Raw genomic sequence first — 16,171 nt, 5'->3', positions numbered from 1 at the left:
TAGTGTCGGGTAAAAAAATATCTGTACGTGCCTGAAGCATTGAGTATAGTCTGTGAAAAAATCTAACCTTCGCTTGAACCGATCATAGTTTATTTCGTTCAAAATTCATAATCTTCCTTTATCACTTGTACAAACTTAGTTATTTTTTTATCACAACTTTATGACTTAATTAATTATTTTGTAATTATAAATGTTTCAAAAGGTTTTTTCTTATTATTTAGCAGTAAAGTAATAGTCTTTTCGCGATTATAATGTAAGATGACATTAGCAAAATGAAAGTTTATGAACGAAATTATGTGGTCGATGGCCGCATGTTTTGTTAAATTTGTTTACATTTTATTATAATAAAATTGTTAGTAAATAGTTAAAAACACGCCGACATATAATTGGTAACTGTGTATAACGAGAGGTACATTGTGTACTGTGCATTTTAGTGATGGAAAATGTACTCGCACTAGTGTTTCAATTAAATTTGCTGCCATAGGTGCAGAGTGTATGCTTAGTAAAAAATTGTGTTATATTTAAACAAAATGACGAATTACCAAGTGTCTGAGTTAGTGGCAGGGTTGAAGTCTCGTAATGCGGAGACCAGGCATAAGGCAATCCGCGAGCTTTTGCATTTTGCGAAGACGGACCTCCGAGAGATGTCGCAGGACTCGCTCACGCAGATGCTCGACGACTTCAACCAACACATACACGCCATGACCTCCAGCTATGACAACAATGAGAAGAAAGCGGGGATTTTAACCATAGGTATATGTTACAATAATATAACAATTAGGTTATGCCTAAATTAGAATAGTGCTTGGTCGAATTCTTATTTACAAGTTGCACTTCCAATAGGAAGTATTTGTTAATGTTTCTGATTCTATGCATAAATGTATGATTTTATTTGTGCTGTTAGGATCAATTATAATCAATTTTTGTCAGTAGACCACAAATTTCACTATATGCAAGTTGCCTACCAAACCCAGAGGATAGAATTATGTAGAGAGGATATGCTAGAAATCAGGAAATGATACAAGAATCCTGGCAATTGCATGCACTGCTTTGCCCTCATCCAATGCATAACTTCAATGGGTGTAAACTTAGTCTTAGCCTATCAGTATTATTTTGTCACATTTGCATTATTTAATTTTTACAGTGTGTTTAATTAGTGGAGAAACTGAGACAACGAAAACAATTCGCTATGCAAATTACTTAAGAAATGTATTCCCTTCCAATGACACAAATGTATTGGAACTTGGAGCAAAGACTATGGGCCGTGTGGCTGCCGTACTGGGTGTCAAAAGGGGAGAATATGTTGAGAGTGAGATTAAAAGATGTTATGAATGGCTGGCAGAAGAAAGGAATGAGGCAAAAAGACTTTCAGCTGTCCTGATACTCAGAGAGCTGGCGATAGCCATGCCTTCATACTTCTATCAGCATGTGAATGGTTTCTTTGATCACATCAGGCTAGCCATAAGGGATCCGAAAGAACAAATCAGGGAAGCTGGTGCCAAAGCTCTCAGGGTGGCTTTAGTAGTAACTTCTCAAAGAGAACAACCTGATCAGAGTAAAAGAGCACATTGGTACATCCAATGCTATGAGGAAGCTTCAACATCATTCACTGATCAGGCTAATAGAGAAAGGGGTTTGAGTAGAGATGATCATGTGCACGGAGCCCTGTTGATTTTAAATGAACTCCTCAGATGTTCAAATGCAGCTTGGGAAAAGCAGTACACAATACTCATGCAGAAGCTTGATACAGAGCAAGATTCATCAGATGAAATGTCATCAATCAGCACAAAGATACACGGTTCATGGTCTCCCCAACACTTCTCTGATGACAGAAATAATCCTGTTATCTATGAATCAGCTATATGTAAAAAGATAATTGAGCAGGAGTACGACAAGATTTCTGCTGGTAAGTGATGATGAATTATAGTATGTATATAAATTGAAATTGATTGTTTTCTCATCAGGCTTTTAGAAATCTTTTTAAAGTTTGTTATCTGGTAATAGTATATTTGCAGTATACCATTCTTCCTCCACAGTTTGTCTACATATCCATGAATTTGATCCATACTACTTAGTGTTGCATAATTGTATTAAATTAGGTGTGTTAACCTTTTTGATAAATAACAATAATTGGCATCAAAGGAATAATTCATGTTATCAAATCCTCTTTAAAAATGGTAATTTTTGTATAGTATAATTTTGTATTAAAATGTGGGTAGTCAATGCTATATCAGTAAATTTGCATTATTGCAGATATAATGGCACAACAAATATCAAGACCTCACCATGTTCATCAAATGCTTCTCTTATTGATACCAAGACTTGCAGCTTTCAATAAGGAAGTGTTTGCGAAACGCCATTTGAAATCAACTATAAACCACCTTATAACATTTCTAAGAAGTAGAGAAAAAGAAAAGGCAATGGCCTTCACTACATTAGGTTTAATTTGTGTCACCGCAGAGGCTAATATTGAACAATATTTACCAAGGATCATAGAAATCATCAAAATAACGTTACCCCTTAAGGATACGCCAAAAAAACGGAATGGAATAGAAACTCCTTTATTCAATTGCATAACTCTGCTAGGCATAGCCATGAAAGAGACAGTTGCTGCCGAAACAAAGGGGTTGTTAGATTCAATGTGTGCTACTGGACTGAGTCCACAATTGACTACATGTTTTAAAGAATTGAGTCACAACATACCTTCAATAAAGAAGGATATAACAGATAGGTTGCTAAATATATTGTCACTGATATTACGTAAAAAGCCTTACGCTCCCAATAATGGCGAAAATCACATATACCACATGTTCACAACTGCAATGTTGGTGGAGCCTCACGACGCTACCAAATTAATATTAGCATTAAGAACTCTGGGGTCTTTTGACTTTGAATGGAATAATACAATGATGTCGTTCATAAGGCGGTGCACGGATCATTACCTGCTGACTGAGCAGCATGATGTTAGGATAGAAGCAGTAAAAACTGCTGCAAAGCTCCTCATCAAAGCCATAGAAAAGTGCGTACAAACGAACTCACGTACTTTAAATCAACTCATCGATGAATCAATAGGTAAACTCTTGTCTGTGGGACGTTCAGATTTTGACTATGAAGTACGGTATAGAGTGCTAGAAATATTTATGAATCCCATTTACGATCGGTATCTAGCTGTGGAGGACCACTTGGACTGCCTTTTTGTCGCAGTTAATGACTCAAACTCTGACGTTAGTGAACTGGCTTTGTGCATCGTTGGACGGTTGAGTAACTTAAACCCGAGTTACACAACTCCAGTACTTCGACAATTATTCGTTCAAGTCTTGCTAGAACTCCAACATTCAGAATCGGCGCGCAATAAGGAGCAAGCTTTGAGAATGGTGAATAATATCATTTCGCACGCGCCCACGATCACTCGCCAATTTGTAGACACAATTCTCAAAGTTCTTGTTCCGAAATTAAAAGACGAAGAGAGTAATGCAACGATGGTCTCAACAACCTTGAAGGCAATAGGAGACTTGGCCGAGGTGAATGGCGGCGGCAGTGCCTTGCACGAGTGGCTGCCTGAGCTATTGTCTCTACAGTACGAGATACTGGCAGATCCAAACCAGTTTGAAAAGAGAAGTGTAGCTTTGTGGTCGTTTGGGCAGGTAGTCAGCGCTACAGGTTATGTCATCGCACCGTACATGGAATATCCAAATCTCATGGATTTATTATTAAACTTTTTGAAGTCGGAGCAGCAACCGAGAGAGCGACGGGAAACGATTCGTGTTTTGGGATTATTAGGTGCTCTAGATCCGTACAAATACAAAGTTAATCAAGGCTTAATAGATTTTCAAACTGTGTCTACTTTGATACCCACTAAGGAATCATCGAATGATAACTTTGACACGAATATAAGCGAAATGCTCGTCAACATGTCACCGTTAGTTCTCGATGAATTCTACCCCGCAATTGTGGTGACGTCTCTGATGCGGATGTTGCGAGACCCGCTGTTAGCACAGCATCACATTAGTGTTGTACATTCGGTCACGTTTATTTTCCAATCCTTGGGGATAAAATGCGTCCCTTACATATCCAGGGTAACGCCGAGCCTCCTATATGTGATACGTACCACAGACAACAGCATTTTCCGTGAGTTTTTGCTTACACAACTGGCGCAATTAATATCTGTGGTTAAAATACACATTCGAAACTATTTAGAAGAAATATTTGATATGATCAAAGAATATTGGACACCAAACAGTCAGTTGCAGCCAACCCTCATAATGCTAATAGAACACATAACTGTTGCCATCGGCACTGAATTCAAAATATATCTACGTAAGATACTGCCGAATATATTGAGAGTGTTGAAGTGCGACACGAGCAAAGACAAGTTTTTGACCGAGAAAATGCTGTTAGCAATACAGAAATTCGAGAACAATCTTGATGACGTTCTCCTGTCCGTGATACCAGCTATTACGGCACTGTTCGACGGCAGGAATGTGCCGCTTGCTATATCCAAATTGGCTATGGAGACGATCGAGCATTTGTCCATGTATTTATACTTGAAACCTTATTCGGCGATCATAGTTCAGTCTTTAGCTAAAGTTATAGACAACAATCCGTCCTTGAGGCTGCCTGCTTTAAGTACCCTTCGTGCCATGATAGTACAATTGGGGCGTGACTACATTGATTACATACCATCCGTGGACAGGATTTTGACCAAACATAAGATACAGTGTCCACAGTACACGGTGCTGGTAACCAGACTGCAGATTATATCAACTCTAGCATCCGATGATGATTACTTGGAAGAAACTCGGTCGAGATTGCGCAATAAGAAAAATGTGAGTACAATTTTCCTTGTTAAACAAATACGTATTTTTTAAACAATGATTGGCAGACTTTTATTTTATCCTGACAATACAAAATGTCGTCCTAGATCCCAATCTATCCATCGCGATGGTAGTAAGTAAGTATAATAATGCTAAGTACAACATAGTTCAGATATAACATTATCTACCAACGAGAGACGTTGCTTTCTCTAACAGTTGCTACAAATATTATATCGGCGTCTCTTAATCTTATTCCTGATTATTGTCGACAGATGGTCACCAATCCAACAGACCTTCAGAGCATCCAGAAGTTGACTTTAAACGTACACAACTTGCGTAAATGTTGGTCGGTGAACAACATAGTGTATAAAGAAGACTGGGCTGAATGGTGGCGACAGCTGAGCGTCGGTTTCCTCACCGAGTCAAACAGTCCGGCGATCAGGTAAGATATGCGTATTGTTATTGCATTAGAAAAGTGTGCCTCAAAATCACAATACAAATATCTTTACAGAGCGTGTTCTACTTTGGCGCAAAACTACCCGCAATTGGCCAGCGACTTGTTCAACGCAGCTTTTATGTCTTGTTGGACGGAGCTCGATGACATGTCTCGCAGGGAACTTGTTATTGTGTTAGAGAAAGCACTCACTGTACCTGATTCGTTGGAGTTGTCTCTGGCCGTTCTAAACCTGGCTGAGTTTATGGAACATTGTGAAAAAGGTTCCTTACCTATACCGATAAAATTACTCGGAGATACAGCAATCAATTGTAGAGCTTATGCAAAAGCTCTATACTACAAGGTGAGAAAATTATACTTTTAGGTGTAATTGTACCAGTCTTCTAGATATTTTTATTCATTGCCGTTTATTAGCGGATCCAACAACCGGGCCAAAGGACTCAAGCCCCGTCTAAAAACGTCATATCTGAATTCTTTCATGACAAATCTCGTGACCTTATTATTATTCTCATTAAAGTTTTTAGCAATCAGAACATTAATTAAGACACAATTGTCATAATTTATCCCTAACTTGATAAGTATTATATGATTATTTTGCTAAACCCTCCAGGCAAGCCCCTCTCAAACGACAATCCTGAATCAGCCACTGATGTTGTTTCTTCATGTTGTAGGAAGAAGAATATCGCAGAAATCCATCTACAAAAGTCATTGAAGCTCTGATCTACATTAACAACAAGTTGCAGCGAAAGGAGGCGACTAGTGGCTTGATAGAAAAAGTTATCAATCAGAAAAAGAATGGCGAATGTGCGCTGAACGTGCATGTGCAGTGGTATGAACAGCTCAACAACTGGGAGCAAGCTTTGGAACTTTACAACAAGAAGCTGGATGTGGATCCACAAGACCATGAGTCCAGGCTGGGTTCAATGAGATGTTTAGAAGCTATGGGAGAGTGGCGCAGATTGTATATTTTGGCCACTGAACAATGGGAATCAATGACTGAGGATGTTAAGCTAAACTCTGCCAAAATGGCGACCGCGGCCTCTTGGGGCCTGCAAGACTGGGACTCCATGAAGAACTATGTCCAATTAATACCAGATAATACGCAAGAAGGCGCGTTTTATAGAGCCATCATATCAATTCAAGAAAGTCAATGGTCAGATTCAAGGCATTACATTGACGTAGCAAGGAGCCAGTTGGATATGGAGTTGACAGCTGTGGTTGGTGAGAGTTATCAAAGAGCCTACGGGACTCTAGTCAACGCTCAGCTACTTACCGAGCTAGAAGAAATCATTACCTACAAACTAGTCGACGAAAGGAGAAACACGATTCGCAATACTTGGTGGGCAAGACTGCAGGGTGGTCAGCGGTTAGTTGAAGACTGGCGTAAAATATTGCAAGTGAGGAGTCTGGTGTCATCGCCCCGGGAAGATGTTCAGACTTGGTTGAAATTCGCTTCATTATGCCGAAAGACTGGTGCGGTTAACCAAGCCCACAAAATCGTGCTGTCGATAATAGGCTGCGATCCCCTTGTGAATCCAGACGTGCTCTTGCGCATACAAGACCCTCGTATCGTACTCACTTACAGTAAAAACTTGTGGGACCTCGGTAATAAGCGCCATCCTTACGAAGTATTGCAAAGATTCGTGGAAAATGCCGAGCCCGATTCCGAAGAGCAGTGTCGCCTACTGGCTCGGTGTCACCTAAAGCTCGGCTCCTGGTGGGAAGCTATACAGGAGATCAACGAGTTATCCATACCAGAAATTCTAAGGAATTATTCGGAAGCGACAAACCTCGCACCAGATTGGTACAAAGCATGCCACGCGTGGGCTTGCATGAATTTCGAAACCGTTTTGTTTTATAAACAACAAGATAATATCTCGGACAGTAGTATCGCCGGTGGTTCCGGAGAAAAGAAAGTGTCACGAGCCGACTTCATAAACACGCATACCATACCAGCAATCGAAGGGTTCTTCAAATCTATCAGCTTAGCGAATGGCAACGCGTTACAAGACACGTTGAGGCTTCTGACATTGTGGTTCGATCACGGTCACCACCCGTCAATTTACGACGCTTTGTTCGAAGGAATACGACAGATAGACATAAAGATATGGCTTCAAGTGATTCCACAACTTATTGCCAGAATTGACTCGCCTAGAAGCTTGGTGGCTAAGTTGGTGCACATTCTCCTAATAGACATCGGCAAGCTGCATCCTCAAGCATTAGTATATCCATTGACGGTGGCAACAAAGTCCTCATTTGCGACGAGGAAGAATGCAGCGAATTACATTTTGAAGACCATGTGCACGCATTCGCAGAACTTGGTCAACGAAGCCGCAATCATATCTGAAGAGTTAATAAAGGTGGCTATATTGTGGCATGATCAAGTGTACATAGCGCTGGATGAGGCTTCAAGGTAGGTTATGAATTATGTATTAGTTTATGACCATTTTCACTAATCACTGCTTACAGTGGCGAAGCGTCCATACAAGCCGATTCCTACCGGGTTACCTTTTGTAAATTAATTAAAAATAAGAAAAGAAAACCATAACAATATAACTAGAATAAAAATAGTATATTCAATCAAGTCATCTTATATTTATTAAATTAAATCAATACTTCAATGACATCTGTCGTTCCATCAATTCGTTAAATCGTAACTCGCGCGCAGTACTCGAGCCTTATAGTGTTCGAAGTGAACCCGGCCGCGCATAGCTTCCCTCGCGATATTGTTGTCTCTTTCACACGCAGCGCGGTGTCTTTGTCTAATCTTTTGGAAGTGACGTAAAAATACATGTGTGCGTGTGTGTCTGTGTACTTCAGGGTAACCCGAGAATTTGCGGCTTCATGTTGAGCCATTGGCGCGAAATATTTTTAATAATTTAGAATGTGTAATTAGCGTTTGTGCGTTATTAATTTTTTTTGGACTCTTTTAGGTACCTATGTTCAAAATATATGACTATTTTGTACTTAAATTTAGAGACTAGACATAATATGTTAGAAGGAAATTATTAAGTATTATGGTATTTTACTGATTTTAATTTATTGTGAACAGCATATTATATTATGTTAACTGTAGACAAAATAATTCATCGGGTTCCCTTTTGAAAATTTTCACCCTTCGCCACTGACTGCTTATCACAAGCTAACAAAGCGACATCAGCATGTTGCTTCGTAGTACCGTTTTATTGTATGTTCGGCTAAAAGAAATCCAAAGGTTGGTGATCATAAACAACGATAACATGTCCTTACAATATTGCTTTATTGCAGGTTCTGCTTAAGTGAAAAAGATTACAAAGGCATGTTTAAATCTCTGGACAAAATGCACGCCATGTTGGACAGACCTCCAGAGACATTGAAAGAAGTTTCATTCCTGCAGATGTATGGAAGGGATCTTAAGGAAGCTCAGCGTTGGTGCGACATGTATAAGGTATAATTTTCTATTTATATTCTCATTTGTATTTTGAGAGCTTTGTTCTATATTAGTTTTGTAGAAAAAATTACTAGTAGTTTTAAATTAGCGAAATGCATCCTACTTCTAAAATAAAAACGCACCCTTTTTCTAACTTAACGAACAAATAATGGTCACAGCTCAACACAGATAAAAAACTATTAAGCATAATTTATGCAAGTCGTACGACGAGGTTTAAATAGCCATAGACTACGTGTTACAAGTAGCTTGTCTGCCAATGATCGACGTTATTTTTATTTAAATATTTAGGAGACTAACGAAGACAGATATCTGAACGAAGCTTGGGACCTGTACTACCACGTGGTGCGTCGCATCCAAGCGCAGTTCCGTTCGCTCACGTCTCTGGAGCTGCAGTATGTGAGCAAGCGCCTGCACACGTGCAAGGACTTCGAACTGGCTGTGCCTGGCTCATACGTCCCTAATCAGAAGATTATAAGGATATCATACATTCACAGTCATTTGCAGGTCAGTACTGTTTTCGTCGAATTATCTGCAATTAATTTATTATACAGATTATGGTCGTCAAATTAATCAATAAATTTTCTTGTTATCTAAGTGAAAGTTAAAAAATATTACCTATATTATTTTTAATGTTGAAATGTTAAATTGATTCCTAGTTTACTGTTTCTAGAGACAACGAGTCACTGTTTCACTCATAAACCATTGTATACAGCCCCGGATCTATGGGGGGGGCAAGCCGGGGCCCATGCCCCGGGCGGCGAATTCAGAGGGCGGCAAATCCAAACTTGGCAGACGAATACACAACTTATATTTAACGCAACTTTGACTACTAAGACATCTAGAACATTACACATAAATAATTATTTCCCGCGGGGCGCGAAATGATGATGATGATGATGACAAAGTTAAAAATATAGGTGGTAGGGGGCGGCATTATCCAGACTTTGCCCCAGCTCCAAAAAATTCAAGATCCGGGACTGATTGTATAGTAGGTTATGACAAAACTGTCGTGTTAAACACTGATTTATAATCTTACAAGATAGATTACATGTGAATTCGATAAGAAGCTTTCATATCGTACACAAAATTCACATATTCTTCTACAACCTAATAAATACACCAAAAAATCATAATTTAATTTCTAAGCCACATTTTTCCTACAGGTAATAAAATCAAAACAGCGTCCACGGCGTCTCACAATTCAGGGATCGGACGGCAAGCAATACATGTTCCTCCTGAAAGGCCACGAGGATCTCAGACAGGACGAGCGAGTGATGCAACTGTTCGGGCTAGTTAACACCCTTCTACAAGCTGACAGTAACACCTACCGCCACGATTTAGCGATACAACGATACGCTGTCATACCACTGTCGCCTAACTCCGGCCTCATAGGCTGGGTGCCGCAATGTGACACCCTGTATAATCTTATAAGCGATTATAGAGACAAGAAAACTAACAAGATGGCGTTGAATACTGAACAGCAGATCATGTTGCGTATGGCGTCGGATTATCAGAAGTTAATGTTGAAGCATAAGGTGGGGAACTGTTATTTACGCATGGAGATTTTTTTAAGAGATAAATCCAACATTGAGTCACGACTGAAATATATCTCAATTGTTATCTCGCGATCGATTGTGGATATGGACCAATTAGAGTAGACCTTGGTCGCAACGCTTGCATATTACTTGTTTTGATTGGTTTATGTTCGTAATCCATCCGAAGATAAGTTATAGACACCGTGGCTTAGCAGAAGAAGTTTCATTACTACTTAATAAAAAAATGAACACCTTTTAACAATCCTCTAAATCTTTTTAAAATCAGGTGGAGGTGTTCGAGCATGCACTTTCTCAAACCCCAGGGAACGATCTTGCAAGACTCCTGTGGCTCAAAAGCCCTACAGCCGAAGTGTGGTTCGAGCGTCGCACGAACTACACCCGCTCGCTGGCCGTCATGAGCATGGTGGGGTACATCCTCGGGCTCGGAGACCGACACCCCTCCAATATCATGCTGCACAGGGTCACTGGGAAGGTGCTGCACATCGACTTCGGAGACTGCTTCGAAGTGACGCAGACGCGAGAGAAGTTTCCAGAGAAGATTCCGTTTAGACTGACCAGGATGCTTATCAATGCTATGGAGGTGAGTAGATATGGAATTGAATTTTGTTTTTGTAGTGGGGATGGTGGGCACACAGGCCATGGGATCACCTGATGGTAAGTGATGCACAGAATCTGATTGTCCGCACCGGGCCAACCAATTATGAGAAATTATTTATACCTTAGCTCTAGATCACAGCACAAGCTGATGTTTTTTTATACAAATATACGTCAAAACGAGCGAGCACTTCATGGTGCGTTTACCATCATCGTCTCGTCGTGGTCAGGTCGGCCTTTGTATTTCAAAGTACATCATATCATACCGATATATGTTTTTAGTCCAAAATATTATAGTTCATTAATTTTGTTCACAATTTCGCTTACATAATTTCCAAACTATAAGATACTTGTATCTCAATAGTCTATTAATAGAAATGAATCTAATTAAATTATCTCTATCACATCTTCCATATCGCAACAGCAGATAAATATTTTGCCACACGTCACGACAGTTGTGATGCATTTATTGTAATTATTCTTAGTAACTATTATTAGATGTTTTACCTGGCTTATATGTTATTAGTAAATTTTTTACGATTTCCGGTAGAGTTGTTTTACCTTTGGTCGAATGAGTTTTTTATTCCATTGTGTTAAGTATTTAATCCATGTTGGTCACGACAGTTAGAATGAATTGAAGCTAATGAAAACAATTGCGGCCTTGGTATCTTAACGGATTAATTGAAAGTTTAATGCGTGGTCGCTGACTAATTTATATACAGTTAAACGTTAGTAAAAATATTTTTATATAAATTCAACTCGATGGGCATTTTGCGATATAATTTTTTTTTATTCTAATTTACGTTTTGTGAACAGAGAACATCGCGATAGTATTAAAATTATCTATAGTGAACGCAGGTTTCCTCACTATATATTCCTTCACTGTTAAAGCAAGCGATAATTATTGACAAAGAATACACACATTTTAGAAAAGTCAGAGGTGAGTGCCTGTAGGTTTTGAACCTGTGGATATTCGTTTCGGCAGTCCGTTCCACACCCAACTAGGCGATCACCGCTTTTTTTTTACCTGCATACCTGAAAAATCTTTATAGAAATTTTGAGGGCGTGTGAAGTCTATTAATTCACACTAGGCCAGCGTTTTGGACTAAAGCCAATACCCTTAATAGTAGAGAAAGTCCATGCCCAGCAGTGGGACAGTATACAGGGCTGATGTATATTATATAAGGGATAAAAATGTAATAGACAATAATTTTGATTTAGGCCACCGGCATCGAAGGCACATACCGCTTCATATGTGAGTCAGTGATGCATGTCCTACACAAGCACAGAGACAGCGTGATGGCGGTACTAGAGGCGTTTGTGTACGATCCTCTACTCAACTGGCGGCTGGTCGACAACGAACATCATTCCCTCACCGAATCCTCATTCTCCTCCGACATCGATTCTTCATACACATTACTCAGTAGAAGTCGAAATCACTTACACTATGAGTCGTTAGAGATGCCTCCCGAAGCGAACTTGAACAAGCGAGCGATCGCCATACTGAACAGGATTAGAGACAAGTTGACTGGAAGGGACTTCCCGTATGTGGAGTCGGTGGTTAGCGTACCGAAGCAAGTCGATTTGTTGATCAAGCAGGCGACGAGTAATGAGAATCTATGCCAGTGCTACATAGGGTGGTGTCCGTTTTGGTAATCGTCCAGGGATTATACAGGGTGAGTTTTTTGCTGGGCTTTTTGGCAGTTATTTTAAAGCTTTGTTTCGATCAGTAACAAAATTTACAGAACTCGATTTCTGCAAGTCATTTTTACCGTTTAAATAACCATGGCAAATTGCACATGCATAGAACTATTGAGATATTCCCGCAGTAAAAACGCCTCATAAATTTCTTGTTTAGTAAGAACTTACTAAGGGAGGGGAGGGCTATATTCAGCAGTAGACTTCATTTGGTTGACAATGGTGATAAAGTCTTTAATTGCACAACGATAAAGAGCAATCAAGAAAAGATATTATAAAACATCTATTTTTTATATGTTCAGTTGATAGGTAGCCGCAATAAAAGACCTGACTTGAAACTCTACCTATATATTATCCGAGTTACTTTCACTTGTATAATGATTGATTCCTACTGATATTGTGTTGATTGATCAGAAAATTCTTTTAGAATGAGAGAAGGAAAGTAAATCAAATATAGTAACATTATAACTTATTGTTTAAAGCTTTATTATTTTTTGTGTAGTCAGAAAATAATGGTACATTGTATTCGATATTTATGAAAATACGTTGCAATGATATATTACATTAACGCCATGTTTACAGTACTCTATACATTGTCCTTAAAAGTAGAGTTTGCGTGTTCGACGCCCGTACCGATACAAATGATCAGCATCATCAGCAAAGTCTCTGGGTGTTTTGGACCGAAACTCCCCCTAAGTTCCTGACACACCTCACAACACACTTCTTCCTTACAGCCTGACCAGGAAAAAACTTGCTTTAAAGACGCCATTTTTGGTTTTTCATTTTGGATTTAACGTTGTTAACAATCAGTTCCATATTTTACATAGCCATTTTTTTTTCATGTCAGACTACAATATCTATCATGTAATTAAGTATATGTACAAAATGTATCCTTGTAAATAGTTTCTGTTTATTATAGTTAACATAATTTATTTTTCTTTACTTGTATTTATTGTCATTAAGTTTGTAAGTGTTTTGTAATAATTATAATTGACTATTGTAAGAATTGTGTGTTTATTAAAATTTAACTATATTTCGGATTTTATCACTGTTTTAATATTTATCACTGTTTTAGGACTTAGGGTCTCACCCTGGCCATGAAGGCTGCAAAGTCTTCAAAACGTCGGGAGAAAACTGAAATATTAAAACCGCGATAAAATCCGATAAATAGTTTAATTTTAATGTCTAACATTCGCGTAAACATAAGAAATTGTATGTTTCTGACGTAAACAGATTTTCCAGGAAGACTGATAGTTCCATAGGCTTTCGCAGAACAAAACTGGTCGTAATATATTTATTCAATTTAGTAATATACACTTCTGCCTCATTTAGAACAAATGATACGGAATCATAAATCAAAACAATGATAATACTTATTGGAATTTATCGCAAAAATGTTTTGAACATTAAAAATAATTTGTCAAGGTTTGTATTTAAATATTTATTATATTCATTTGCTAAATTTATATTTAAATTTTCACGTTCAAAATATGAGTGCGGAATGCAATAATGATTGAATATTGACACCACAATACTACACCCACCGTACGTCGAGAATGTTTGTATTTACAAAACTCAGGGGAAGTCCCTGCTCTAGACTCAACATTTATAGTTATATTTCACTGTAGTTTCATTGGACGTGGTTATGTTGTATTAACTAATGCTTTTAGTAGGTTTTATAATATGCTGTTTTAACTACAAATAAAATATAAGTTTAAAAATAAAGTACTAAGACAGTATCGTGGCCGTGACATTTGTTATGTATAAATACATTTCTTTAATACCGTGATATTTATAAAATAGCGTGCAGTTGTAGTGTTCTTATTATATTCAATATTTGACCTTTAATAGGCTTTACACGAATATACTTTATACATAGCATTTCAAATTTCCAGTAAATTTTATTTGACAATTATAATATTAAACAGCTAATGTAGATAGTACTTATTTCATTAACGCTTATTTGGGAGCATGTAGTAGAATGTGACCTTTGTATTTGACGGCTCATACACTTATATGATGAGTACCATTTACTCAGAAGTTTTGAAATAGGCTCTCAGTCTTCTGAAATTTAATAAAATTTGGCATGTCTTACATAACCTCGTCCAAGGTTAATTGTTAAATTCGTGTTACGTTATCAATTGTACATATTAGTTTAGGTATTAAGTATTTTGTAATCCTTGAATTACACAATAAATTGTACATTATTACATGTTCTCTTATTTACATTGCCTTATAATTATAAAATAATTAATTGCTCACGATATATCACGCTTTCGTGATTGTAATATTTTCACAATTAATTGCAAAACGCATTGTTGTGGAGTTTGAAGGAGAGCGGTAAAATGTGTGATAGTTTGGTGCACAACACCAAATCCATGGCAGGCCTGCTGAGGTACACGTCCATGTCGCCGCTGGAGCTGCGGAACTCGTTGAGGGTTTGCCTGCAGACGCCGCACGGAGCTGTGAACTCTTGCTGCTGCTCGGCCACCACCACAACCACTTTGAACTTGCGGTATCCGTCACACACCGCTTTGGACACCGCTGTTCTCTCCGCGCATATCGCCGGCGACATCGCCGAGTTCTCGATGTTGCAACCGGTGTATATTCTCGAATCTTGTTCGGTGAGTAGTGTGGAACCCACTGCGAAGTTTGAGTACGGACAGTATGCCATCTTACGCACTCTGGTTGCTTCCTTTACCAAGTGTTGCACCGCCTCGCCTGTCAAGGAAATGTAATCTGACTTTAGTTATCGTATTTGAATGAAACGATATTGTGATTTGTGCGATAAGGAAATAGTCACATTCATAAGGTCATTTTTTATTACTGTTTTGTTTATGATTAAACATTAATAATTATCGTAATCACGCGCTATTTTACTTGGCAATTGTCTATATAATTGTAGTAAAAATATGCTCGTCTGTCGTTTTGATGCAGAGTTAGGACATATTCTAATATTCTTTCCTAGTATCTAATCATTCTAATGCTCTAATGTTTTCTTATGGAAATGTTATACAATACACATAATTTTAAATAATGAAGTAATATTTTTCTTTTATGTTTAAAAATATTTGACTGAATTTTACTCAAATATTATTAATGGTACATTATCCGTGAACAGCGCATTTTTAATTTTACTGTAATAAATTGCTAAAACGAGACATTATTTTCGTCGGTGTCACGAAATCACTCACAATTTATTATTGCCTATAATTGCGCCAAAATAACAGCACTACTACACGAAATAATTTGCTTGAAATTCATAACTTCATAAATTTTAACACAAACAAAAAGCTTGCAAACGAGCTGGAACGTGTACTTACTTAATTCACTAAATTTAACTATTTTAAAGTTATCCATGATCGCGTTTCCGATTTGAAAGCAATGGACGTGCGTAGAGCGTACTGCCCGCGCCGCGGTCACCGACCAACTGATTAAGGCAAACGATCTCTCGTCGATTAGATATTGTCTAGTGATTGAATGTCCCTTGAAGACTGATCGTATGGTGATGTTGGTGTTTTGAATAAATTCTCTTCATAAATACTTGTGCGCACATTTCAATTGGGTCACACAATGGCAATCTATTTACACACATGTCATACGCATGTTACGAGTTAAATGAAAG

At 38.2% G+C, this 16,171-nt stretch overlaps 2 protein-coding genes across 2 annotated transcripts; one reads left to right on the top strand and one right to left on the bottom strand.

The window, feature by feature from the left end:
- The first annotated feature begins 530 nt into the window (after positions 1-530).
- LOC115444378 (serine/threonine-protein kinase mTOR) lies at positions 531-14,756 on the top strand. The gene is made up of 11 exons (XM_030170139.2): positions 531-753; positions 1,145-1,906; positions 2,254-4,826; positions 5,087-5,256; positions 5,326-5,611; positions 5,940-7,681; positions 8,536-8,695; positions 8,987-9,202; positions 9,862-10,233; positions 10,520-10,834; positions 12,070-14,756. Exons 1-11 carry the CDS (start codon positions 531-533, stop codon positions 12,502-12,504), a joined length of 7,254 nt encoding a protein of 2,417 aa, XP_030025999.2. The 3' UTR covers positions 12,505-14,756.
- Positions 13,781-16,049, bottom strand: LOC115444379 (cytidine deaminase). Its single transcript, XM_030170140.2, has 2 exons — positions 15,870-16,049; positions 13,781-15,267 (listed from the first exon to the last, which is right to left on the bottom strand). The coding sequence occupies exons 1-2, from the start codon at positions 15,904-15,906 to the stop codon at positions 14,846-14,848; spliced, it is 459 nt and encodes a 152-aa protein (XP_030026000.1). The 5' UTR covers positions 15,907-16,049; the 3' UTR covers positions 13,781-14,845.
- Between the last annotated feature and the right edge of the window lie 122 nt (positions 16,050-16,171).

The sequence above is a fragment of the Manduca sexta genome, chromosome 10 (assembly GCF_014839805.1).
Source record: "Manduca sexta isolate Smith_Timp_Sample1 chromosome 10, JHU_Msex_v1.0, whole genome shotgun sequence".
NCBI lineage: Eukaryota > Metazoa > Arthropoda > Insecta > Lepidoptera > Sphingidae > Manduca > Manduca sexta.
This window is presented reverse-complemented; position numbering and strand designations above follow the sequence as displayed.

Coding starts and splice junctions, on each gene's coding strand:
- LOC115444379 (XM_030170140.2), bottom strand. CDS start 15,906: ATGGATAACTTTAAAATAGTTAAATTTAGTGAATTAA. Junction 15,268..15,869: donor AGTTAAATTTAGTGAATTAA/GTAAGTACACGT, acceptor TTTCCTTGACAG/GCGAGGCGGTGCAACACTTG.
- LOC115444378 (XM_030170139.2), top strand. CDS start 531: ATGACGAATTACCAAGTGTCTGAGTTAGTGGCAGGGTTGAAGTCTCGT. Junction 5,257..5,325: donor TCAAACAGTCCGGCGATCAG/GTAAGATATGCG, acceptor ATATCTTTACAG/AGCGTGTTCTACTTTGGCGC. Junction 10,835..12,069: donor TGCTTATCAATGCTATGGAG/GTGAGTAGATAT, acceptor ATTTTGATTTAG/GCCACCGGCATCGAAGGCAC.